The sequence below is a fragment of the Pavona decussata genome, unplaced genomic scaffold (genome assembly GCF_977016875.1).
Source record: "Pavona decussata unplaced genomic scaffold, jaPavDecu1.1 SCAFFOLD_125, whole genome shotgun sequence".
NCBI classification, from domain to species: domain Eukaryota; kingdom Metazoa; phylum Cnidaria; class Anthozoa; order Scleractinia; family Agariciidae; genus Pavona; species Pavona decussata.
The window spans coordinates 358,117-385,000 of NW_028145539.1; the positions used below are offsets into that span (position 1 = coordinate 358,117).

Genomic DNA, 26,884 nt, shown 5'->3' on the forward strand with positions numbered 1-26,884 from the left:
ATAATAATAATAATAATAAATTAAAAAAAAGAATAAAAGTCATTCATATGACCAATCATACACTAAAACGAGAAAAATTCAGAAACCCCTATTAATCAACCCATAATAAAGTATCTATAGCAGTCTAGGGACCCTTCTCTATTTCTAGATCCCTTAGGCATAGGAGCGCGCTCCGAAAAATTGCAAAGGACACTTTCGCCCTGACCCATAAAATAATAATAATAATAATAATAATAATAATAATAATAATAATAATAATAATAATAATAATAATAATAATAATAATAATAATAATTCTCTTCAGAGCCGATTTGAGCGATTTCTGCCTTAGTTTACTTTTGTCGCCTTCAGAGTGACTGTAGTTCTCGGACATCACTCACAGTCCGCCTGGCTCAGTGGGCCCTTTCTTGCTCCAAATATTAAAAAAAAAAACTAATCTGACACAAGGGCAATCATTATTAATAATAATAATAATAATAATAATAATAATAATAATAATAATAATAATAATAATAATAATAATAATAATAATAATAAACCTCTAACCCTAATGTGAATAACTCCTGACTCGCGGGGATTTTAGAGGTCGAAGTCTCGACGGCTTTAAACAAAAGAGACACGTTCGTGTAGCCTTCTGGCTGCTGTTGATCACGCCGCCGAGTTATTATGATATGAAATAGTTCTGCATTACCGCGTTTATATTGATAGCTGACATACACAGCGTGATATAGAGATAGAAAGAACAACACATGATGGAAAACAGTGGAGCCTACGTTATTTCCTTTCGCGCTACTTGCCTTCAAATTTCATTGCTAAAGATGGTGTTAGAGGGAAAAGTCAAATACGATTTTTTACGAGCCTGACAGGGGTCCTGACAGGCAGGAAAAACAAACGCGACATTTTTTACCCAGCAATTCTCAGCAAGTTAGCCTACGAACAGCAGATGTATTTTTAGATATTTAAAAACGTTGCAGTCAGTATTCAGTTCCCAGTCAGTCTATTCCAGCCTGCAGAGCGGTTTTTAGTCGAGTAGCCCCATCAGATACTCCTAAAGATAAACCAAACGGCATTCAAAGCCAATGATATCTACTCCACGGTGTCCCAAAGGTAGTTGCATAGCTTCTCGGTTCATCCAGTTGAATATACCAGAATCCGTTTTTGGAATTCAGTACTGTTAACACCCGAGCCTTGGATAGAAGGAGAAGGACATCATCTATTGTGGGTAGGGGGTAATGGTTCATCCGGCAAAGTTGCTTGGATGGATTGTACTCATTTGTGAAAAAATGCTCGTCCCACGTATTTTTCTAAATTATTATAAACCAGCTTACTTGCATTGTATTTTTACCTTTACGTTTTTTTATCCTTTTTTTTATTTTTCACTCTTTTGACAAAAGGTCAAATTGATGAGTTGTAAATTCTACATGCCATCTTCAGTGGTTTTCGCTGGGGAGAAAATTAAGACGTGTATATGCTGAAGAAAAAAATAGTGTATCGGTCTGGTAGTCTCCATTGGACACTTGACACTCTTAAGAAAAGTATATATGCGTCAAGAAAATCTAATTTCTGCGGGACAAATAACAAATGAGAGTCCCCCCACAGAGAAACTACTTTTTACATGGACGTTTTTTTTTATTAAAGGACACATACTGGATAAAAATGTTCTCTTGTGAACACAAATTACAATACCAGGTAAGTTTATTATTTGTTTACGAGTAAAGATGGATTTTATTAGAACTGTTCGTTTACTTGAAGCATGGATTCACAAATAAGAACAATCGTTAAACATAGCAAAGATACAATTTGAAAGAAAATACGAGGAAGAAAGATCACATGCTGTATGAACTAATACTTCGTTTAACAAGACCTTGAAACTTGTTAGAAGAAGGAAACAGTTTCAGTGATTCTTAAGGGCTCCCCTGTCACTCCCTGGAAAGACAAAAGGAAAAATATACATTTGCGGATTGTTAAATGATCGAAATTTAGGATGTACTATATTTTTAGAAACAACAGACAAAAGGGGAATCGTTGAAAAAAGAGGGGAAATATTTAAGAGCGCAAACTTTTGGAACTACTCTGGCCATTTTAACGAGCAGCAATTCAATACAATTCAGGTCACCATTGTTTTTGCTAACTTACATGATGTTTAAATATGAAATGTTTAACGCAAACAAATTAAACTATCCACAGCAAGCATATTACTTGCATCCGTAAAAGTCCTCATTGATGTTTTAAAAAGTAACATGAATAACAAACATCTCATTTTAAAAACAAAATAAAACAAGTTTAAAACGCAGTTTTAGAAGAGTCACATTACCTAATAGGACTGTGTGGGAAACTGAAAAAATGAGGAGCAGTTCTCGGTTCTTGGAAATCGGATGAAACATTCTTCCTCATGCACTATATATTACTTCAACAATTGGCTGACAAGCTTCAGCGGAAGAATAACAGCGGTTGTAAACTAGGTACGTTCAGGCACGTTAATAAAGTTATTATTATTATTATTATTATTATTATTATTATTATTATTATTATTATTATTATTATTATGAGCGTAAGCATAAAAATATTGAATTCCTTTTTGCACTCGCTGTCCAAAACAGGACTATTTAAGTTTTGTTTTCAACTGGCCATATAGTCCGACTTGTTTTTGTGCAATACTACAAGTACAAATTACAAGTATTAAATGAGTCACTGATAAAGCTTCGCCGTATCCTCCGTATTGTACTAGAACTGCAAGAGGATTAAACTGGGGAATCTTTTCACACATGAATGTTTTTTAACTTATTTCACGCAAGAGCCTCCATTGCAAACTAGATCCAGTTCAATACTGAGAATACGAACATTGTCTAAAGAGGGAAGAAAAATAAGGAGTTATCAAAATATCTATTGATTCTGCAAATTAAAAATTAAAAAAAAAAAAAAAAACCTGGCGAGGAAATCTATTCGAAATTCGTAAGAAGTTTCGTCTCTCTGTGGAAGCTCTAGCAACCTACTGGCAACCTCAAACGATGAGAACTTACACCAGTGGTTTTTAAAAAGCATATTCAAACATAATCTTCAATTGCGTGGCAACAACTTACCTGTGGGAATTCCATCGATGAAAATTTCTTTTTTTTAATTCTTATAATCACTGCGTTATTTGAATTAGTCTCAGCTCATTTGCCACCTGCCAGCTGGAATAATAAGTGTAAACACACAACCTACCGGGGTTTGTACTGTCTTAGTGGCCAATTTAAAGTCTTGAAGCCAAGCTTTAGCCGAGCCATCCTTCCTTTTCCCGCCACCATATGTTTCGTTTCTTCCTCTTTGTGCAACGGATCATCCATTTGCTCGGCCAAACCTTTCTCACTTAATGGACAGGAAGGGTCATTCTGCTCAAAATTGGTGGATGAACCAGACTGGGGATCATTGACGCTGGCCGATGTATTGCTCCCTCCGGAAGTGGAGTCTTTAGGCGTAATCTCATCCTTTTCCGCGTCCAAGACTATTGTAACAAACAGCTCTTTTAAACTTCCAACGTTGTCATTTCCTGTGAGAGCACGTTTCAATTTCTCAAGCCTGAGTAGTAAATCAACAGGCTCTAAATTCATGGCTCGTGCAAGCTCGCAAATCTGCTTCTGTAGAGGAACTAGGACGCTTTCCAAAGATGCTAACTGTCTCTCCAAATCACGATATTCATCGTAAAACGCTTTGAAATTGTTAGTTACGACAGCGGTTTCTCCCACGCTCACCCCCAAACGATTTCGTAAGCGTTTAATTTCTTGCTTACTCTCCAGGAGCGCGTTATTCAACGCTGCTTTCTCGTGTTCGTTCTCTGTTACAACCTTTTCCATCGCATTTTTCAATCCAATTCTCTCTTTCTCGGCAGCCTGTTTTATTTGTTTAAGAGTAAAGTTCAAGCGAACTTTTTCCAATTTAACATTCCGCTCGAGGTCCTTGATTGTTTCTTGCATTTGTCCAATATCGTGGTCCTTAGTCTGTAACTGTTCTTCTCTTTCCTTAGCTTTCTGTTCGGAGGCTTCCAGCTTCACTGACAGACTCCGCTGTTTTTCATACAGAACTCGAGCTTGAAGACGGAGACTCACCAGCATCTATTGAAATAATAAAATGCACGGCCAGGTAGCACAAAGATTACATGTTGACGGCTGTAAACAGTTTTTAGATGTATAAAGAAAGTTAATGTTGTCCAAGTTAATAATACAGTTCCTGTGTGTGAATGTGGGCAGCTTACACAAATGCTCCGAGTGTGTGCGACATACTGAATTACCAATATCACTGTTGGGACAGTTTATTGCAAAAGTGTCTGGAAACAGGTAAGAAAACCAGCTTCAACAAACTATTTTCACATGATATTACCAAAAACTTAACCAGCGTACAGTGATAAGAGATTCAAGTCACAAGTGATCTGTTGGTTTCATCGAAGCTGCTCGTTTTTTAGCAACAATTATACAGATACGCTGTTTCTTTGCATACCTGTTTCATGTCCAAAATGTCTGCTTCTTCGTCACATTCGGTTCCGTATATCATCGCTGTCAGCCAATCTGGTTCCCCGGGATAACCATGTATGTATTCCAGAAACGGTCTTTCTGCGGCAAGTTTATCCATTTTGTTAGATCGACAAGTGACCCCTGAGATGCTCTAATGACGTCACAAACACTATTTTGATCTAACTAATCAGATGCGTGCGCGTGCTTTAAAACGCACGTGCTGACATTAGGACAATCACCTAATCTCGTCTCCAGAGCTCGCGCGTTTTTTGGCCAGCTGCGGCCACGTGTCTCCAGAAACTGTGAAAAGACTGGCACGAGTAGGGGATTGTGGGATCGTTTGGGTTGAAGGGCCAACGAGTAAGTGCATTTTTCGAAATTTTCTTCCGGTAGCGTAGCTCTTGTTAAACAGTCTTCACAACTGAGAAATGTACTTAGTATCGTGTACTTATTCAAACGATCCCACAATCCCTCACTCGTACCAGTCTCCCTGTAGTTTCTGGACTGGGAAAAAGGAAAGTGGGTACTAGAGTCAAATTATAAAAATTATAATGGTAGTAGTATTTTATTAAATAGTTTTCACTGTTCATCGCTTTATACCCGCAAATCTTTGATTGACCGTGACCAGACTGCGGATGTACAGCTATACACAGGCTATGAAGGTAGAACAAGCTTGAACAAGTTTTGATCAATTTTTACCTAACACAACAGCAGGACTTGAAAACGTTGACCATGTACTAATAAACTAGTGCACTAGACAATTATGCATCAGTATTTTTGAAAAAAATAAGCAAATGTCACACAGCCGGGACAAACGAGCCGTTCAAATGCCCCACGGGACCTGGCCTTACCTTCATAACATTCTAATGAAAGTTAATTCAGGCCAAACCAAGTGTCAACTAAGTCTCACTTCCCATTAGAGACCTTCAGATTGTAGTAAGAGTACAAAATAGAGCCCATGCATCATTTTACTGAAAGTTTTTGTCAGAACGGCGTAGTGGCGAAAACAAGTTCTCTAAACGTAGGTGATGTAACAGCCGGAGGCGAACACTTCTAAAACACGCTATTTATTGCACTCTTTTCACTTAATAATGTCACACTGGATGCTGCCCGGGAGGGCTGAACGTTGCTTAACAAAGTTGAGAAGATGACCAGGCGAAGAAGGTTTAAACTGAAACATACAAACAAAACTTTAACTTACAAAATGTACAAAAAAAGGTGAACAAACCGGCAAAACCAAACGAAAATACAGAACACTTACATTGTTATGACGCATTTAGAAGAAACTTCTGAGTAGATATATCTTGCTGACTGTGGTTAACTGAAATTATCGACTATGATTGCGCGAACGGGCTTGTTTCAGTGATAACTAGATTCCGGCTCGGGTTTACCGAGAGGGTGTTGCCAGACTCGTAACGGCTTCAGTTAACCTGAGATGCGCAGGATTGTTAGTTCTAAATTTTCAAAGGAACGGTTTCATGATGCCTCTAGGATCAGTAATTCCTCTGCATACAGTATTTTTAGGTCTTATATTCCTCCTTTTGTTTCCGATGCTAGTTTATGTGGTACACACAGTATAAGGATTGGTGGGGTTAACGATTCAGCTTTCACGTGGTTAGATTTTTCCTAAGTCTAATGATCGTTATCTGGGAACTTTTCTTGGTGAATGTCAAGATTAACCTATCCATTAATATTTAGGCTGTTTTTTTAAGTGTGGGTTCAGTAGGATGGCCGAGCGAGTCATAGCCTTGGTGTTCATTATCTTCTGAATTTAGTTGTTCCAGTTCAAACAAAGTTCATTACGCCTTCTTTAGTCCTAGGGGATCAGTTGGTGCAAACGCCTAGCCAAGTTAAGAGACAAGTCAATAATGACATAATTTGAAAGGTACAGTCGACTCCCGATAACTCGAACCTTCAATGGAAATTGAAAAAGGTTCGAGTTATCGGGAGTTAGAGTTACCGAGGGTAAAATTATATAGAAAATGACCTGAAAGGAAAGGAAAATTGGTTCGAGTTAGCGAGGGTTCGAGTTATCGGCAGTCGACTGTAGTTACGAACATTTGGTTGACTTTGACTGTTTTGAACGCCAATAACAAGAAACAAAGACTCACTTGGTAATTTTATTACAGAAGAAGAAGAAGAACAATTTCGTTTACAGTCAATCAAATACTTTTTTCTTCCACTGAATGACTCCAGGAAACTTCAGAGTTGGATAAACGAATCACCAGAGGAATGCGGACAGAACTATCTTCAACCTCGTTCCCTAGCTCCTGTCCTTAGTTCACGGGATGTTGCTGGTCTGTTTACAGCTTTGGTTAACACGGTGTTACCAGGACAACCATTCATGGTTTGGTAGTAGGAGGTTTAAGTACGTTTCCGTCAGGATAACGCTTTTTGAAGCGCGCGGTAACGTCTGGATCTAACAAGCGAACACCGTCCAGCTGATTTCCCAGAGTTATCCTGTGAAGGTAAACAGAACTCTATAACACACAAACAACCGTAGTTTGGGTCCCACAGTCACACTTCAGGTAGCTTTCTTTATAATAATGTCTGGTGATTTCAACATATTCTATTTTTGAAGAAAATAGAGAGCATTGATTGTCCTTCACCATTCAGCCAATTTCGTTATCTACCTAATAAGCGGCTAAATGGTCGAAATCTGTCAACAGAACAAAGTATTTCACGTGAGGTTCATTTATCATCAGCTCATGTTACTCACCAGTTTGGTTGAACATTGTGCTGCCTACCAAACAGTTCTGCAAAAACACAAACCAAATTTGAAATTAGCAATATCTGACTTTCGAAAATTTGATGAGGGTGAGGCCGAACGCATTAGCGGAAGCTGGGCTGTAGGAAAACGTACGACCCCGTTAGAAACTTAAGGCCACGCGTGATTTTGACTGAAGTCTACCGTTTAAACAGTGGTCACATGATGAAGTCCTTGTTGACTGAATTCAGTCGATCCGGCTGGAAATCATTTGGCTTGATCTGGGCATATGGTACCTCAAGCCAAATAAGGCTCAAGGAATTAAAAAGGCATAGCAGAAGTAAGAAATAGAAAACGATCTTCCATCCCCATTTTCCATCCCCATTCGGCCAGTTCACAAACGGAATACACCAATTGCACCATATGCCAATCCTTCAAATTCCTTTACACTGTAAATGGCGCTTATCATGTTTTATTTGGGTTTTCAACATTTTGCGGTATTGTTCTGGTTAATGAAAATCCGCGCGATAATTTTGGTGTTATCTTATTAGTACAGTTGAATACCCCTGTGCTTTTCAAGGATCCAGGATGTCCGCTGGTAGGAAAAAATGACGTAATTCTCACAACACAAAGCAGCCCTCACAGACAACAGTTTTGGATGTACTGTAACATCTTAGCTTCAGTGTGATAGCGTCAATACTTGCAAGGATAATGGAAAAAAAGAGGTGGCAAATCCGGGAATTTTAGGAATCTGCTGCATGTATTTTCATTCGAGGATATGCCGAACCAAACGCCGGCACCCTTACTTAACATATAAATTGTGAAATGAATTGTAAGCAAACCTATTTTTCGTGTTCCTGGTGCCAGTCTTTCAATCACTCCATAGATTTCATCTGGCTTGTGACTTGTTTGTCGAACCTGAGAATAAAATTAAACCACCATAAAAAATATTTCACTCAACAAAATAATAATAAAAAAGGAATGTCATTATGAGCTAGAGTAGATGTCCGGGATTTTTCAAGCTGTAGTGAATGTTTCTAGCTTGTGAATGAGTGGATGGAATCCTCAAGTGTGGTGATTAAAATAAACCCTTTTTAATTTACTTTCATATCGTGTTTTTGCAAAGTGCATGTTGGGCTAATTTCTACCATTCGTTTAACAAACCTCGGCGACAAGCACATCACAGTCCAGGCCTCGGTTAAAATTCTTACATTCTCCTTTTACGCCAACCTATAGGAAATTAACACAAAACATACTTTTACCAACAAGTACACAAAAAATTCTACCAGTAGCTATAACCACATGAAATGGAAAAGATCTGGCAAAAACATTAAAATGAGCCAAGAGATTATAAGCGGAAGAAAAAACTCCTATATAGGTCCTGTGCCAATGAAAATGTCTCGATTTATTTTTACACCGCCTCCCATTTCCAGGGTAAGGTAATAGCCAATCACATAACGAGATTATTATTCCTTTTCGATTGACATCTTTCACCCTCTTGCACAACTCGAGGAGGACTGGTTTAGTGGACAAATACCATGAGGACGCATTCTCATTTGAGTAGAGATTGTATGCTCGCTTGAATGAACAGTACCAAAGGACGTTCAACAGCTACCAACCACTTGCCTGCTATTGTAAAGGAAGCAGGGTATATAAAAACACCAACATTCTAGTGCAGTATACCTTAGTTTTCACTGCAACAGACATACCGATAGCACTAGAAGAGAAAGCAAACCCGAAACGAAAATTAAACAAGAAAACAATAAAATTCAAAAATGTTCTCTGGTTTAAATATTCACAAAAATGAGCTTTCGATTACCTGATCTACAGCCTTTTACAGGTAAAATTGAATAATTAAAATGAATGAGCTAATGGCTCCGTTGACCTCTGATGTAGAGTAGAGTCCTTAATGACCTGCATGATTCTGTTCGTCAACAAACTTTCCATTCCAACAAGAGGTTGTATAAAATAACGTAGCCAGAGAACGTTTTAACATTTTATTGTGACTCATTCTGAATTCGGTCCTTGATTACGTTCAAACTATAGAACGTTTAAGTGTTACCAGACAGTGTTCTTTTCCGTGATTAAGCCAGTGGCCAGTCCGTCCTGTTCTTATCAACCGCTGAAGTTGGTTTGTTTTCACCCAGATTAGCTCATCACATCGCGCATAACTGTAAGATAATATGGTGGAGTGATGAACAATGAAAAGCCAGCTGATCCACATTGAGCTTGAGAGTGTATAAAGCCTGTTTTTTTGGAAGTGAATTTAATCTAAGAAGATTTAATTGTGATTACATTTAATAATATGGGGGCGCAGTGGTGTAGTGGAACAGACGGTCAGAAGATCGAAGGGTCGGTGGTTCCAGGTTAAGTTGGTTATTGCTGTGTTGTTTCCGTAGGCAAGAAACTTTGCTCCATCATGGCTCTCTTCACCCAGGTGTATAAATAGGTACCGCGACATACTGCTGGGGGTAACCCTGGTATAGACTAGAATCCCATGCAGAGGGAGGGGGAGGGGGGGGGGGTAACAATACCCTAGTTGCTTCATGCTACTGAAACCACTTTCGCTCGAGTTCGACTTTACGTTTAATAATGCGCCGACACTTATGGCTTCAGAGTGAGTGAGTGAGTGAGTGAGTGAGTGAGTGAGTGAGTGAGTGAGTGAGTGAGTGAGTGAGTGAGTGAATGAATGGAAAAGAGGTTGAACGCTGGAATAGCATACGCCACTGAAGAGAAATTTTGTCTTCTTGACACTGAAGTATAATAATGAATCAATAGCCAGCTGCTCAGTAACACATACTCACCCCCAGAGCTTTAAACATTCCCGACCCAATTCCATAGCACTGAAGAAGAAAGAATTCAATGAGTGTGAACTGACAGATCTTATTAATTAACAAGAGCACTTCTTGGTATACAGCAGTTATGGCAACGAGCAAATAAAAATTTCTTAAACCTGATAGCGTACATGCTGTTATTTTATATTTTTTTTTTTGTTTGCCCTTGGGTTGTCACTTAGTCTCAAATATAGTGAAGAAAATTATTTGTGGAACTTTTGTGGAACCTAATTTTAGCAACGGTAAAAAAGAAAAGAGTAAAAATCGAAGAAATTAACAGACATGGATGTAGTTAAACGCGAAGTTACAGCCAATGGTAACTTGCCTAATAGCAGATCAGAACTATTAAGCTGCTTACCGCCCAGTGACCCAAAGGAATATGTATCCCTCATCCTGCAGTGAAGGGACATCCAGTTTACGCATTTCATCATCTGACATGGTACCATACGGAAGCTAACAAATAACAAAGGATTAGGAAAAAAAAACCACAATACAGGCCAATTGAGCAGGGCTGCCATCAATCGGGACAAAATAAATTCTGACTTTTCAATGGCCACAAATCAATTTTCACTAAACACGCCTCATAAATTTTTTGACGACAAAGTCGCAAAAATCATATGATTCATAGATATTACATGAAACATTACCGTGGCAACCAAAAAAATTATTATCAAACCAGCTAGTTCGCTGAAAATAAAATTTCCCGCGTTTACTGCCTCTGAGGTCGAATTCAGAATTTTCCTGACTCGCAAGCTTGCAATCCTTCCCATTTCTGCAAACTCTAACCGCAGTCCAAGGTTTCTTGTATTGCTGAGTTGATGACAGCTCTAACACTGGACGAAATCGACTCAGATAAGGGATACAACGAAAGAAATGGTCCCTGGCTAATTGAGAAGAAATCCACCCCCGCCATCTGGCAGCTGATAAATTGTTTTACAATATTACAAATCGTTGCTCTAAAAAATGTGCTGATGCAGATATTGCTCCCATAGACGGCACAATCTCGGCAGGAACCGGAGGTCGTGGGTTCGCTTCCCGTCGAAGTCAAAGATGTTTTTCTTTTCCTTATTCTGTCTCCCATTTCCTTACTAGGGCTAACGCTACGTAGGAAATTCATGAATTAACATACACCACAGAGTTAATTCTTTGATCCTTCATTTTAATTAACACATTAGGCCACGAGAAAGCGAACGTGAGAGTTTGCCTGGCACATGGAACCGTAAGACCAAAACCATATATTGTGTTCACAGACAGCAAACATGAACTTGATGGGTGAAGCGAGCAATGTGGCGACTAGCCTACAGAAAAGGCGTATTTTAAAATGCATTTTCCAGACGAGAGGCGAGCGAGAATGGCGTGGCGTTTGAAAGAAGGTTGGATAAATTCTGTTCCGGGCCGTTCTACATTTGGTAGATGGCTTATAAGCGTTGACAATTTTGTGCTCCATATTTCCCATCCTACAACAGATAAGTCGAAGACATTTAATGTGGACAGTTGTGCTCCCCAGTGGCTGTAAAATGTATACACGTATACAGGAACCTAGAAGAAGCCAGTCAAAGTGGCGGTGAGAGGAGTATGAGGGTATGTACCTCCATGTGTATGTCCCAAGGTGGATCAGCCATTACAACAGAGAACTTGCCCAATACAGTCATATCAAAGTACCTCATATCGCACTGAATCCACTGAAGAATAAAAAAGAACACTTGTTATTATATGAGCACCATCAACACAACTTACTTTAAATCAGGGCGTACATGCTAGAATATAAGCTGGGGAAAATTGCTGCTGCTGTTTTGAGTGTTAACGGTAGGGTAAAGCTTGGTGTAGCTATCATGTTTTTGATTCAAGAAGTCAAATTGGCATTAAAACCAAAGAGGGATCATCGTCAGCGAACCAGGTACAGATAGGACGTCAAAATTGGCCCTAATTGTTGTCCATTTGCACTTACTAGTGCCCCACGCATCTCCATTTGGGTCTCCAATGACAAATAGCACCAGCTGATTGAACTTTGTTCACGCAATACAACAAAAGATAGACCTCATACCTGCGGTGGATACAGTATCACTCGGTTGTCTTCCTCTACTGTTTTTGCAAGAGTTGTCTGTCGAAATACGTTTGACACATAAATCATCAGAAACTTTCTAAATCAAGATAAGCGCTTCAGTTTTGGGATCCACGAGTCGAATCATACCTTTTCGTCCTTTTTCTTTTCTTTTCCTTTCTCTTCTTTGTTCAGCTCAACATCACTATAATCAACCTCATAATGAACATACTGAAAAAAAGGTACAACCAGCAGTAGACACGTAAAATGACAAGTGGAGAATGTGACACACAACCCGCCATTGATATGAACAAGTAAGGGCTGCAATAAGCTTGTAGGTACCACACTCTAGTTCTCATGGCCATTGGCAAAACCTTTTGAGCGAGTATTGACAGTTTACCGGGCAAAGTCCAATGTACACTGTACATTTATTCGAAATAAAGTTTAACATAACCTGCAATAAGACTCTACTTTCATTTTGCTTGTAACCCTTCCACTATCACTATGCCACTTGGCAGTATAGAACCCGTAATTTTCATCAAGCCAACTTTGACGTATTTTCTAGGCACAATCAGGAATACTATTGTAACAGCTACTTTCCTAGGACTGTTAAGTTGTGGAACAGCTTACCTATACCACACGTTCGACATTCAAATCCTAGAAGTATGCAGGATGTTTGTCCCATGAACCTAGTTTAATGGCCTTAGCTCCCACGAGTCTCCTGTAGCTCGATGGTAGAGCACCCGAACTAGTAATCGAACTAGTAATCGGTTCGACTCCTGATAGGAGCACTCGGATTTCTTTCTTCCGAGTATGCCTGCGTCACTTTCTAGAATAATCATCATTCTCATTCATTCACCAGGCTGGAAATATACCATCACATTTCTTTCATAGCTTACCTAATATACTTAATTAAGTCTAGCCAGGATCTCTTGTGGTTTAGAGTCCATCTTAACGATCACTTTAGAGGACTACTACAAACTTATAGTCCACCATGATTTGTCAATTTTTTTTATACATTACGCAGTCTACTTAATTCTATGATGAATTTTCTTCTTTTTTTTTTTTTGCCTGGGGGATTCGTTGCAATTGGGGCTCTGCCCTGTTCGTCTCTCCGGTCACGCCACAACATTGTTATTCTTCTTCTTTTTCTAATGTCATGTGTCAATTTGTGTATTTATTTCCTTGTTGCGAATTACAATAAACTAAACTAAACTATCAGGAACACCAAAAATATGGATGAAAGACAAATTGCTAGTTGCTAGAGGAATGGGTGAAGACGAAGACAAAAGAAGGCAAAACTGGAATACGATGGACGTTTGTCACCAAGCTTGAAGATCTTGACTTCACAGATGTTATTGCACTTTTATCAAAAGGCAGACAGGATTGTGGGTGTAGCCGGAAAGGTCAGACTGAACGTCAATGGAGAAAAATGGTAACTGCTACCACTAATAAACTACAAAAACAGTAATCCTGTTCAAGTGAGGACACAGGAAATTGAAGAAGTTTATAGGTTTGTTTAACTGGGACCTAAGTTCCCAAAAAGGGTATTATAGTTTGCATGCTGTTTGTGCCTCCAGCCAAAACAAGAAGCGCTTTCAAAGACTAAAGAAGGTCTGGGCCACAAACAGCATCAGTAGAAAAACAAACCCAAGTTGTGAACGAAAAGTAATGTTATATTTTGAGCCTGGTGAATGAATGATAGACGATTTTTTTTTCAGTCAGTGACACAGTCATACTTCCGATTAGTACGGTTTGGATGCTCTACCACTGAGCTACAGGAGACTAGTGGGAACTGGGCCATTAGACTAGGTTCATGGGACAAAACGTCCTACTACTGTAATCAGAGAACGTCATATGTTTTACTTCTGTTGGGAGAACTCAGATTTTATTTTTCCGAGTATACTTATGTCACTAACTGGACAAAAATACATGTACCATTTATTCACAAGGCTTAAAATATGACATGGCATTTCTTTCGAAGCGTATATGCCATTCATTGACATTCAAATGTTAGCAGTATTCAGGCCTAGTACACACACATAACCATTACAGCCCAGCTCCCATGAGTCTCCTATCGCTCACGTTTCTTCTATGGCTCAGTGTGACAGAGTATCTGAACTAGTAATCGGAAGGTCACAGGTTCGACTTCAGCTGGAAGAATATGGATTTTCTTTTTCCTTTTTGCTTGTGTCATTGAGCGAAAAAAATACCCCTACTAGTCAAATCATCTATTCTACCTCAACATACCTTAATTTGGAAGCATCATAAAAGCCCCTTTATAGAATCGTTTAAACAACAGTTTGGTTTCCAGAAAAAAAAAAACAAAAAAAAAACAAAAAAAAAAAAAACAAAAAAAAAAAACAAAAAACTCCTGAAATTGTTTCCTTACCTTACAAGTGTCCATGTGAAAACACGTGTTGAGGAATGAACAGTCTCCAAGAGATTCTAATGGTAAATGTTACAAACAGTAAGTTGTCAATGTCTGCTTTGAGTATTGATCATACATGCAAAATGTTTCTGTTTATGTCTCTTTATTAGATACCACGTTCACCATTGCGAGACTTCTTCATCCATTACTAAGCCTGATCCATTCAGTTGAACAGTACTTTCCTGGGAAGTAGTTTCTCAGAGTTAAAATTAGGAAAACTGTCAGCTGATTTCAGTTCTCTCAATGTTGAAAAGTAAGATTAAGCCCCCACAAGCTTTAAGCTTTCATATATACATTGTGTACAAATAAAGGCAGCCTAGCCTAAGCCTGGCCTTACCACTACACGTGCACAGCCAAATTCCATTTGCATGTACAAAAGCAAATTATACAAATTGAAGGTGTTGAGAAAACGAACCAAATGATTTACAAAAAGCTGCTGTTTACTAAACTTAGTAATGAGTTTTTAACAGTGCCTCAATTGAACAAAGTAAAAGTAGCTAGCAGACTTACTGTAATGTATAACGCTATCAGATAGCATATTTCCCTACAGATAATAAATTATTTATTTATTTATTATTATGCCAATCATTAACTTGATTATTTTTCTTGCTGTTTATAACAGATTTCGTTTTAAGAAAAACTACAATTAGAAAAACATAAACTATGGCAATGTTTAGAATCTTCGAGGGAATCTTCCAAGTGTTTGAATACATGAAAAGCCTTAACAGTGGCTAAGTGCTCACGTACGCAGCCTGCACACCAAAAATAATTATTTCGATACAACACACAAATGGAGCCTGCTTGGGATAGGACCTGCCGTGCCCAACATATTGCCGATCTTTTCGTCCTTCAAGATCAATAATATGTTTGATATGAAAGTCTTTTAAATTATGTTTAGCATTTCGATGTACTTATTATAATTCAACTTTGTACTTAACGATTTAAAACTTGACAAAAGAGCTAATGAAACATTCTTTAAAAATCAAAACTGTTGCCGTTTTTCTTAAACTTTTAACTTGCCTGCTGCTATCCAGATCTTTTAAGATTTCTTTTTAAATTTTACATTTTGGTTTTTATTATCGGCAGTGACGGCCAATAACCATAATGATTGCCAATAACTATTGTAGATGGATAGACACAAAGACATGAACAGACAAACACACAGACAGATAGATAGTGCAACCTGTGCCCATTGAAAAACAATATTTTATCTGGAGGACTTACCATCTGTGTGCTTTTGTATAATTTTTCTGAAATGAACCTAAGACAAAGAGAAATACTTGTAAACACAGAACAGTCCTTTACTTCATACAAGCCTTATAAATAATTCCTGGCTGAGTCAGCTTGGTGCATGGTAATGCTTGGCGCATAGCACCATGCAAATTAATAAATGCCTTATACAAAGTAGTATAACAAGTCAAATCATATTTTCAGATACTGGTAATGACTCTGTGAATGATCTCCTACCTTCCTACAAGGTTGACCCTGAGGGTTATTCCTTCTGCAGTCTGCTCTTGTGCCATGATCACAGAACTCATGAACAAATGCTCCTCCTTGAGACTTGAACTTCTCCACTGTAGATTGCTCCTAAAAAATAACAAACGTCCACAGTTCACTGCACAGAGCACAATGAGAAACAGTTACAGATCAAAGGCTCCTATTAGCAACCTGTTGATACAGTTAACACCCGCATATCTTTTGTTGTAAATGGTAACTTTTTTTATCTTCCTTCCTCTGGCTGCGACATTTTTAACCTGTTTTACCAAATAAAGATATGTATGTATGTAAATATGGTGGTTGCATTTACTGTTTCATAAAGGTTTGTTTTCCTTTAACTCAAACTACAGTTGATCTAAGCTTCAAAATAGGTCAACAAACCACTGTCCATCAAAAGAAACAATGCCAGTCCATCCACAACTTTTTGAACCGCAAGTGATATGCTAATGAATCAAGCCAACAAGTGAGTGAGTGACACATCTGCATAAGAACCCTCACAACTTGTTCTATGTGTCACATATCCATGAGTCAAAACCACTAAAGGGGGTTAATCTGCAGAAATAAACAGTAGTCTTACTACTACAAATCTATCTGGATGATGTTGCAAACACATTATGGCCTAGGAAAATGGCTAACCAGCTTCTGCTAACAGTTATCTTGTTGTCAAATTAAGTGGCTTTGATGATGCAGGCTCACTGTTTTAGTGTTTTCAATGGCATATTCTCATGCTTAGTGTGCCTATTGCTTGTCTGCACAGTAACCCCCGTTTTGTCTCTCAAAAACTTTACATGTACATGTACTATACAAAAATCAGCTTGATACTCTCACCTTGTGTGATGGGACATTGAGCAGATCCAAAATTTCGTCTCCAACCTTTTTATTCTAGACAAAGCAAAGACATGCACACATGAATTCTTTGTAACCTGTAACCTTTCCAGACCAAACAAGGTAAATTAAAATACTTGACACAGTATAATCAACAGTAACTCAATAGCTGCCATTTGGATGGTTCTGCTGTCGACTCAAAACTTGAAAACACCTTGTGACAAATAGCAATATAGGAAAGCACTGAGAAAAAACTTTCTTTTCAATTGTTGCATTTGAGGTATTTATCCATACAGACACTATAGAACCATTTAATCAAGACCAAAGCTCAATGTGGAAAAAACTTTACTTTGAAACCAGTTAACATGTTATGAAATTTCTGATTACAGTGTACTTTGAGTTTGCAACTGAAGCGCACAGTAAACCAACAAAAAAGAACATTTCTGTTGTTTAACTTACTTCCATCTCCTTCATTGTTGGCATGGATAAAAGACTCTGATGAAAAACGAACAACACAGAGAGCACTATTGGAAGAATGGCAAGGTTTCTTTAAAGGCATGTCATGTGTGACAATGGATCATGGACTAAGATTACTGATATTGTTTAAATATATTAAGAACAAACACTGGTATACCATGTTTAGTATAATTATGTACAACACTTGCATACCCTCCGTTGGTGAAGACTATAGAAACTGTGCAATTGCAATCTACAATCCTAGCCAAAATAGTTGAAACACTTCAAATAATTATTGTTACCATCAAAATGTCAAAAACATTTACTACCCCCCTCCCAAAAAATATGTTAAGAGTCAATATAGTTTATGGACTTTGGTGACATGTTTAGGTGGTGGGAAAAAGAAATGTGTAAAAAGCTTTTTCGATGCAAAAACTATCAGCTATACACTTCCACATTTTACACAAAGGAAGGTTACAGGAATGTTGCATGTCCCTAAACTAATCTATCAGGATTGTAGAAAGGTTCGGTTCCGTCTAAGTGGCTCCAGGTTACACCAATCAAATGCTCATTTTGTGTTCAAAGCTAAATTTACCTCAATATCATCAACTGACTCAAGTTTTGGTTTGGTTTCCACTGGAGCTGGTGATGACCCTGTGTCACTTGAATCACTAAACACAAAAGTACAAGGCTGTAAATGGTATAACAGACTTGACAGATTCTCAAAGGTCAGCTAGAAGGGTGAATTCATGAACCTGTCAGGACTTTTCAATGGCTAAGAATGAATGTCACACTTTGAACATGCCCTTTACTGGTGTACATTTGAGAAGATTTAAAACTTAAGGCAAATACCTTTAAAGACATCATCAGCAGCTGAAACTTAGAAACCAAGTTTAGAGAAATAAATTGATGTTCTTGAAACTGAATCAGATGAAAATTTTCCTATTGTATGGCAACTGCTAAATACAAATAGGTGCCCATTGGTGGTACATGTGTTTCTAAGAAAGGCAGACTGAGTGCATCAAGCAGGAATGAATTAATCGAAAAGTACAGTCATGGTTAATAACATTATTTGGCCAGTGGGCATCAGAAGCTCAGTCGATTTACAACGTTCTTCCTGTAATTTCCTATGTCTTTGCCAGAGGGCTTTGAGCACATTTTATCCACTACAGAGGTACAGACACATGCTTTTCCAGTATACAGGCTCATTTTTTCCCCTTTGGTTAGCTTTAATTATGTACAGCCCTATTGAAAGTCAATCAAGAAAGATGTCATAAAAAGGTTCTCTTAGATTGTCAAAATGGCACCCATTCTGAAAGATGTAGTAAGTCATGTTCCAAAATATAATTATATGCCAAAATTATTGCTAAAAAATAGTCAATGAAATTTGTTTGACATTTGGGTGTCAAATTCTAGACATTTTACATGGATCACCTTTCTCTTTTTCTTTTCTTCGATGCTGATTTATCTTCTGAAAAAAATAAAGTACACACTCAGATAACATTAAACTGTTGTTATGCATGGTCTTGCCCAAAGTAATAAATTGGCAAATTAAACATTATTTAATTTGAAATTATTCCAGATAAAGGTTACTTTATACAGTAGACAGTACCTTCAAGGGTGTCTTAGTAGTCTAAAAGATCCAGCAGGTCAGATTAAGCTACAGCTACATTAAATGCAATTCATATCAAATTAAAGGTTATAAAATCCCCTGCAATTTTAGGATATACTTAATTTCAATTACATGAAACTATGAATTTCCAAGGATTCTTATACATTATGTATAAATTATGCAACTCTACAAGTCTACAGAGTATCAGATGCTCTATCTCAAACAGATTTACTACTTTCAATTGGTGACTGATTCTCCTGAGAAGACACCATCCAAGATACTGGAAAAAAACATGCTGGGGAATAATTTACAACAATTTATTCCTAACCAGTAAAGATTTACATGTACACATTATTTTGTCAATTGAAAAGAAAAAACTTGAATGATCATGAATGCACAAATGATAATAACTGCTTGTTTACAAATTTTGGAATTTCTGAAAACTGTTTTATCGATAAAATTTAGGTTTCAACTGGCTCTACAATTAGGGGGACATGGGGGGTTATAGTATTGTTATTTTTTAATATGGTATTTTCAATAATTTATCATTTATAGTAATTTCAATGTTGCAGTACGTTATTAACCTGGCATTTGTGAATGAGGATTCGGTATTTCATCAATTCTTTGCACAGTATTGTTTTGACACTTTCCTTTGCAGTATTGGGGTTTCAGGCATCCCCCAAATCCCCCCAAAAGGGAGTATTGATTTAATCCTTTGAAGTGTAACCCTTTGACAACACCATTATAAATTTGCCTAAAATACATTTAAATAACTTTTATTCTGGTAAAAAGTTTTCTGCTGTTTTTCTCCATCAATATTACTCAAGTAAAAATAAATGTACCACTCACATTTTTATGTTATTTGTGGAAAAACTTTTGAGGCAAGTGGAAGTTTATGACACAAAACATAGCCCCCCTTTTGCCTATTGATGGGCTTGAAATAACAGCTGGTGAAAGGAAAATGCCCAGTCAGATTAAGGACTTGACCAGACAAACTCTTACAGTGCTGGTCATCTTGACTGGTCTTTTGCATTTTTTTGTCCTCATTATGCATGCACAGTAATAATAATTTGCCAAATAGTTTGTCTGAACTTTTCAATACTAAATTCCACAGTTTGGTTATCACCTTGCTATAAACAAGCAGTCCTTTATCCACCACTGGCAGAGTATAATTACTTCATACAGTAATAGCCCGCGTATAAGAACCTGGGTTTTAAGAACCTGTTAGGCTAAAATTTTCATTTTAAGCCCCCTCCACATAAGAACCTATTTAGGCTAAATTTTAAGTTAGGTTCTTATCAGTGGGGTTGCTGTGAAAGTGTATAGGTAGAAACTGCTGAATTGAGATCATCATCTATTTAAAAGTAACTTGACATAACTTTTTTTTTTCAAGCTTAAGTACCATGTTGCATGTCTATTGTGTTTGCCATTATACTGAAATTTATGAGATGATATTTATAATATATATAGTAAATTCAGATGAAATTCATATGAAAATATAAGAACCTATTTTAAGAACCTTGGTAGCCCAAATGTGCTTTAAGTACCATTTATATAAGAACCTTTTTAGGCTAAATTGAAAAATTCAGGTTCTTATACGTGGGCTATTACTGTATTTGACCAGCCAGAACAAGACATGGACAAGCTAAAGTTTGTTTGACCAGTCATACAGAATTATTACTGACTAGCATCTCAACAGGCATTTTTTCAAGCCCTGCTTGATGCATGCATTATTCCTGAATAAGGTATGGGTTTTGCATTCAAAACACAAAATATAATTATATTTAATTATATTTAATTTTATTAACTATTGCTGACTTCATGAAGTGTGCCATCTAAGCAAACAACATGAATACACTCACTGTATTTACAGAATGCAAACTATCCTTTTGGACAGTCCCAGATGTGATGTACTAATGTCTTAGCACCTACCTTTAACAGTGTGGCTTATAGCTGTTAACCCAAGACAATTTTAATTTCACCATAACATTCAGCAAAGAAGCGCATAATTAATTTTTAAACTGCATGTATACCTTTTGAAGTAAAGTCCCTATGAACAGCATCTAACTGTTGAGGAAAAAGGAATACATTATATAACACTCGGAACAAAATCTTAATTTTACATCATTAAATAAAAAATTAAATTTGTAATCAGATAATTGTTCACAACCACTTGACACTCTAAAAAATAAATAAATAAATAAATAAATAAATAAATAAATAAATAAATGCAACTACACAGGGTAACAAAAAATTAAACTTTAACTTTTTGGCACTGTGGCATAAATGTGCAATATGCAGGGTATTGTGCTCCAAGTTTTAATTGTTGTGTTGTTACAAGATAAAGTCCTGTATTGCTTGTAGGGGTATTACAACAAATTTACAATCATAGCAAACTTGGCATTATTAATACATTAAAAAAAACACAGCCAAGGTCAAAATTAATGCTAGCAACAAAAGAACTGTACATACCTTTAAGTGGTCTTTAGTTATGACTATTGTACAAGGTTTTCCATCTTGTGATGTTCCATGTTTGATACTGAAAAAAGGTTGTTTCTTAACATTAACTTTGTATACAATACAGGGGTCAAGACTAATGGTAGCCAAAGTGCCACAGACTAGTAGTAAGTTTTGTGCTTTCACTAGCCATTTTGGGTAGTGAAAAGTGTAAAACACTGGGAGGACAAACAAAATGATAGTTATTTATTACATGAATGAAGAGAAGAAAAACTAATACAGTATAACTATTAGTAACAAAAACGATGCCTGTTAGGGCCTCCGCAGACAAGATATTTTGTTATTGATAACTTTTTAGTTGTTAATAACAAAAGTTATCAATGACAAAAATTAATATACATTTTGTGTGTGAATAAAGTTATTGACTACAAATGGTGAAAAATAAAGTCATCGACAATAACGTAGTTTTCCTTCCAAAAGGAAAACTATTTCAGTTGTCAAATAACAAACATGGCAGTTTTGCTATTTAATACAACTCACTTTCTCCTGTCTGTGAGTAAGTCAACGATTATTTTAGTCTATTTTGAGACATAAATGTGGCTGCCATTTTCTGTGTGACGTATGTGATGTACACTTGCACAAATTTACAAGCAAATTGCTAAACTTTTCATGCGTTGAAACCAATTTCAGAACACTAACAGTTGTCAGTTCGATTAAATTGTCGATTAAAAATATACATTAACAATAATTTGGCTCATCTTAGTGGATTTCATAGAATTCACTGCTTTATTAAAACATTAAGTTGAAACCTAGCTAAAAAGGAAACAATGATTCACTTTTTTCACTTTTTCTGTTATGAAAGCGATAATCGCAGAAACTGTTTGACATGCAACAATTTTGTGAAATCATGCAGAACTCCAAGGATCATGTTTCATTTACATGTAGCATATCAATACAAATTATTAAGCGATGTACACTTGTTTGTTTGAGAGGATATCAAATCTGTCAAATACAAAGAAGGAAACAATTAATAATAATTATGGAGCTAATTATCCTGTTCATGAGGAATAGTGAAATTATTGACAATTTTGAAGAAAGAAATATTCTTTTGCCCCCCCCCCCCCCCCCCAAAAAAAAAAAAAGAAAAGAAAAAAAAACATGCCTGAATGAGGGGGGGGGGGGGGGGGGGAAATAGGGGTAGGTAAATCCGCTGATCCGCTAAAATTAATGGCTGAATCCATCGATCCGCTCAATAAATCAACTAAATCCAAATCCGCAAATTGTTTGCCGCGTTAGCTGATACGCGAGATACAAAGTGACTTCAGTTGTTGGAGTTGCCTTGCGTGATATTGTGTTTTAGCGTTGAGGATGACTATCAACAAAATATTTATTTAACCACCGGCTGTATCGAAACAAAATCTTGCACATACGAGAGAAAAGAGCAAACTTGATTTTCCTAACAACCAAAATCCAAAATCCGAGACCCAAAACTGGATAAAACCGCGATCCGCTGTGATCATAGGATCCGCAGATCCGTTAAAATTTCGCTCTGAATCCAGAATCCGGGCTAAAATATTTACCAAATCCGCCGATCCGTAGACCTATTCACCCCCCTCCTGAATATTAACTCAGAAAACCATTCAAATATAAGATAACTAAAATAAAGTAAATTTTTTCCTGTATCCAATTTTTAGATGCCATTTACCTAGATTCTGCCACTTTTGCGCTTGTGTAGAGTAATAGCTTTCATGTTACAGTGGCAAATAACACAATTAATAATGGAAGAAGTTGTATTTACAAGTGTGGGAGATTTCTTCTTAACAATTAACACACACAAAAAACAATGTCTGAGCTCGCCCTGTCCCATTCCTAACAAATTATTGAAACTGCGCATGACAAGTCTGGCTAATGAAAATTTTGCTGTGGCTAGTGAAATCAGGCCTGTTACTATCAAAATGATTGTTACTAGCTAGCCACTGGGTTGGTGAGCTAAAAGAAAGTCTTGAACCCTGCAATATAAAATGTGAGATATTTTTATCCATAGGCAAGTGAAAATAAACGATAAAAACGAACAACATTTCGGAGTCGTCATGATGCCATTATCAAGTTCGAAGTAATAGAAATAGTAATAGAACTATTTCTGACATTGACTCTACAGTGTATTTCTTTTACTTCGAACTTGATAATGACGACTCTGAAAAGTTGTTCGTTTTTATCGTATATTTTCACTTGCCCATGTATATCTAAACCTTTACTTATAAAGACATTTTAGTATATGTTAAGCATAAGCTGTATACCAACCTTATAAAGTCCTGAATAGCAAACTTCTGTAGTAAGCTCTGCAGTGCTTCATGGCAAACATCACTGTTATTCTGTTAGTTATCAAAATACAAACTCAGAAACAGTTCCTCTTTAAAATTAAAACAACAATTAAATGCATAAACTAAGGTTTCTTGACAGTTTTTAATGTTATTAAACTGTAGTAAATTTATATTTCAAAAGAGTGAGGTAAAGTCTTCTGCGATCTCCCAAACTGTTAGTGACGAAGTGATGGAGATTTATACCAATACCCCTGGAAGGGATGCAAGTTCCTTGTGTTCATGATCAGTGACCAGTTCAAGACTTTGTGAGGCTTCTCTATGAAGATTCTTGTTCATTTTTATAGATGGCTTAGCACATGTTATTAATTCAGTCTTTTCACTCTAAGGTAATTCATACCTGTATCTATCAGAATCAATATATTACTAACTCAAAAATATACTTGGAGGCCTGAAAAAATACACGCACATACTCAAAGTCCACAATTTGGCTACATGAACTTATCAGTTTCCATGAATTTGAATTCCAAGGGTTGTGAAAGGGATGACTGACCTCTAACTTAACTCATGAATGTTTTGTCTCTAGTAACTACTTCCTTGAATAAATGGCTTCCTGAAAATGGCTCAGATTTTCACACATAAAACCTCACCACAGTCACAAATGTACCTGATCAAAAAGGTCGAAACCAGTGCCAATAAACAATAATCACGGAAAGATGTCACACTTGGCTGCTAAGATGTTGGCCACAATGAGGAAAAGGTAAAAAAATGACCCTCTGAGGAGGGCATGCTATTTACAAATGTAACGAAAACCACAAATTTTGTCTCAACCATCTGTTGATAAGATCAGCACTTTTTACCCCTGATGAAATTCAACCATGACTATCTTTAAGTTTGTTTTCTTTTTCCAAATTTCCCGTGAAATAGCTTCCTTATTGCTCAAATATTTCCATTAACGTTTAAATGTAGAGGTCTCCCAGCATCAGCATTTCTTTTTTAGCCTGGTAGTGATTTAGCAAATACGCTGACCTCACTAGTGGATGGTAAATACTAGGCAACGTTTGTGGTCTCCAAAATACCACGCCCCCACCACAGCAGTGTTCATTAATTCAGCCTCCTACCATGGTGATCACAAATCAATGAGTCTGGTTTTTAACTATACACATTTTATCTTTTCAAAAGGCTAATGGGATGAAAATGGAAGGTACAGTGAACTGGATTAAACAAAATGCATCATTCTATAACCATCAGGTTGTGAGCTTGGCCCTACTTGAAGAAAATCTTGAAGGTAAACTTAAAATTCTGTACTTCTTCCTCTTTCTTTATATGCTGTAAGGGTAAATGGTAAAATCTCTCCAAAATTAATAGCAAATGCACAGCATACAAAGGTAGGAAACAGCAACAGGTAACTTTATTATTAACTTTTAAATATTGATTTGTTTTATTTCCTTGTTTGTATTATTGAAAGTAAGGATTACAACTAATAATAAATTATTTTTACTCTGAACCCTTGGACTCTTGGACTGTTGCCAAAGGGCTTCAATTACAAACTGACTTTTTTCAAAGGAAATGAGTCAGACACACAGAAATTCATGTTTTTCTTAAGTGCTTGATAGCCTCCCTACAAATTTCTCAGATATTTAAGAAGAAGAGGCCTTCACTTGAATAAGTACCTTGGCTGTAGAAAGTGAAGTTGTTAGTTGAAAAGAATCAACAGGAACAGTTAGAGATGGAGTACACAGACACTCAAGCAGCCTGCTCTCAAGCAGTGGATCTACTTTGACCACCTTATCCTGCTGCTTGTTGATGACAAGACCCTCTTCTGCTGGGATTGATGCAGTGTTTTCTGGTGGAGGCGTTGCTGTACCTGAAGTAGTGAAAGAAACATAACTTCCCTGGTGTAAGTGGTTTATAACAACTCTGTGGAGAGAGGTTCATTACATAATCATTGATTGAGATATTTTTTCTGTGATTAACACAGGCATACTCTGAAAAAATAAATTTATCTGACCTTCCGATTACACCTTCAGTAGATCTAGGCCATTAACTAGAATCTGAATGTTGCTGAGTGGAATGTTGCTGTGGATAAGTGGATAATTATGTGATTGACAAAAAAAACCTCTATCATTTATTCACCTACCTTGAAAAACATAGTTATATCACATATTTTCATGCATATCCACTCATTCAAATCCTACCAGTAAATGTATGTAGGATACTTGTCACATGAGCCTAGTTTAATGGCCTAGCTCCCAAGAGTCTCCTATAGTTCAATGGTAGAACAATCAAATCATATAATATACTTTACATCAGAGCAATCAAACTTAGTAATTGGAAGGTCATAGGTTCACTCCTGTTGGGAGAACTCAGATTTTCTTGGAGTTAATACTTTGTCATCTTGGTCTGTTTGGATTTGCCATCATATGAATGTGTTGTTAGCAAAGAACCTGATGTTTGAGCTCAATTAATCAACAGTGGCATAGAGGTATAAGAGGAAAAGGGTGAGCCCCAACACCGAGCCTTATGGCATACTGGACACCCAGAGTTGGTTAAGGGAGAAACCTTATATCCAATTCAGCATTGGACCTTTTATGCCATAGTCGCTTTGAGTGTGAGACTTTGTCAAAAGCCTTACTGAAAATTGAATAGGATAATGCCAAACAGCCCTTTGATGAATGTTAAAAGACAGAAGACTCTTCTTGGACAACTGAAAACTACTGACAGTGTGTTTTGCAGGATGGTCTAGACCTCAAATCATACAGTCGAACCTTGATTATCCGGACTCGTCCGTACCACGGTAAATAGTCCGGATAATCGAGAGTTCGGATAATCGAAAATATGAATATTAATGAGATAGAAATGTAAACAAAAGGTTACAGCAAAGAAAACATGACTTTAAATATGAAATCGGTTTCCCAGTACATCTTTGTTGAATAAACTAGGCGTACAGGGCTTTATCCTACTGCTCATCATTGGCCAGCTTCAGGGACTTTTGTTTTAATCCTTCGCTTGTCTCGATGCTGTCAGTAAACTTTAGGATCTTGTCTAAATTTGTTCCTTTTTCTCCTTTATCCAAACGTGAAATAATTATCTGCTTATCTTTAATTGATAGAACGGCTCACTTTCGCTTCGTAGACATGTTTTTGATTTGAGTTAACGATCAATCGCTTGTGTGTTTACATAACCCACGCGGAAGGAACTAAGCATGAAATTCCCTTG

General features: G+C 37.0%; 2 protein-coding genes across 4 annotated transcripts in view; both read right to left on the reverse strand.

Annotated features, from left to right (window-relative positions):
- Positions 1–1,672: 1,672 nt before the first annotated feature.
- Positions 1,673–4,756, reverse strand: LOC146469259 (uncharacterized). Its single transcript, XM_085123511.1, has 3 exons — positions 4,474–4,756; positions 3,205–4,091; positions 1,673–1,926 (listed from the first exon to the last, which is right to left on the reverse strand). The coding sequence occupies exons 1-3, from the start codon at positions 4,603–4,605 to the stop codon at positions 1,920–1,922; spliced, it is 1,026 nt and encodes a 341-aa protein (XP_084979637.1). The 5' UTR covers positions 4,606–4,756; the 3' UTR covers positions 1,673–1,919.
- Positions 4,757–6,593: 1,837 nt separating this feature from the next.
- LOC146469260 (N(6)-adenosine-methyltransferase catalytic subunit METTL3-like) overlaps positions 6,594–26,884 on the reverse strand; it is a 25,104-nt gene continuing 4,813 nt past the window's right edge. Inside the window, exons 2-22 of one of the 3 annotated variants that reach the window (XM_085123510.1) lie at positions 25,339–25,532; positions 23,649–23,719; positions 21,363–21,429; positions 20,924–20,957; positions 18,713–18,746; positions 17,874–17,949; positions 17,282–17,317; positions 16,826–16,879; positions 15,968–16,087; positions 15,725–15,761; positions 14,462–14,517; positions 12,220–12,300; positions 12,073–12,129; positions 11,618–11,710; positions 10,387–10,481; positions 9,999–10,037; positions 9,257–9,365; positions 8,359–8,424; positions 8,037–8,112; positions 7,207–7,243; positions 6,594–6,947 (exon numbers count right to left, since the gene is read on the reverse strand). In XM_085123510.1, coding sequence (XP_084979636.1) covers positions 6,830–6,947; positions 7,207–7,243; positions 8,037–8,112; positions 8,359–8,424; positions 9,257–9,365; positions 9,999–10,037; positions 10,387–10,481; positions 11,618–11,710; positions 12,073–12,129; positions 12,220–12,300; positions 14,462–14,517; positions 15,725–15,761; positions 15,968–16,087; positions 16,826–16,879; positions 17,282–17,317; positions 17,874–17,949; positions 18,713–18,746; positions 20,924–20,957; positions 21,363–21,429; positions 23,649–23,719; positions 25,339–25,532 — 1,550 coding nt within the window. In that variant the 3' untranslated portion in view covers positions 6,594–6,829. Of the gene's footprint in view, positions 6,948–7,206; positions 7,244–8,036; positions 8,113–8,358; positions 8,425–8,877; positions 8,912–9,256; positions 9,366–9,998; positions 10,038–10,386; positions 10,482–11,617; positions 11,711–12,072; positions 12,130–12,219; positions 12,301–14,461; positions 14,518–15,724; positions 15,762–15,967; positions 16,088–16,825; positions 16,880–17,281; positions 17,318–17,873; positions 17,950–18,712; positions 18,750–20,923; positions 20,958–21,362; positions 21,430–23,648; positions 23,720–25,338; positions 25,533–26,884 lie in introns of those variants that run through there. The other 2 variants (XM_085123509.1, XR_014867257.1) reach the window with 2 other exon arrangements.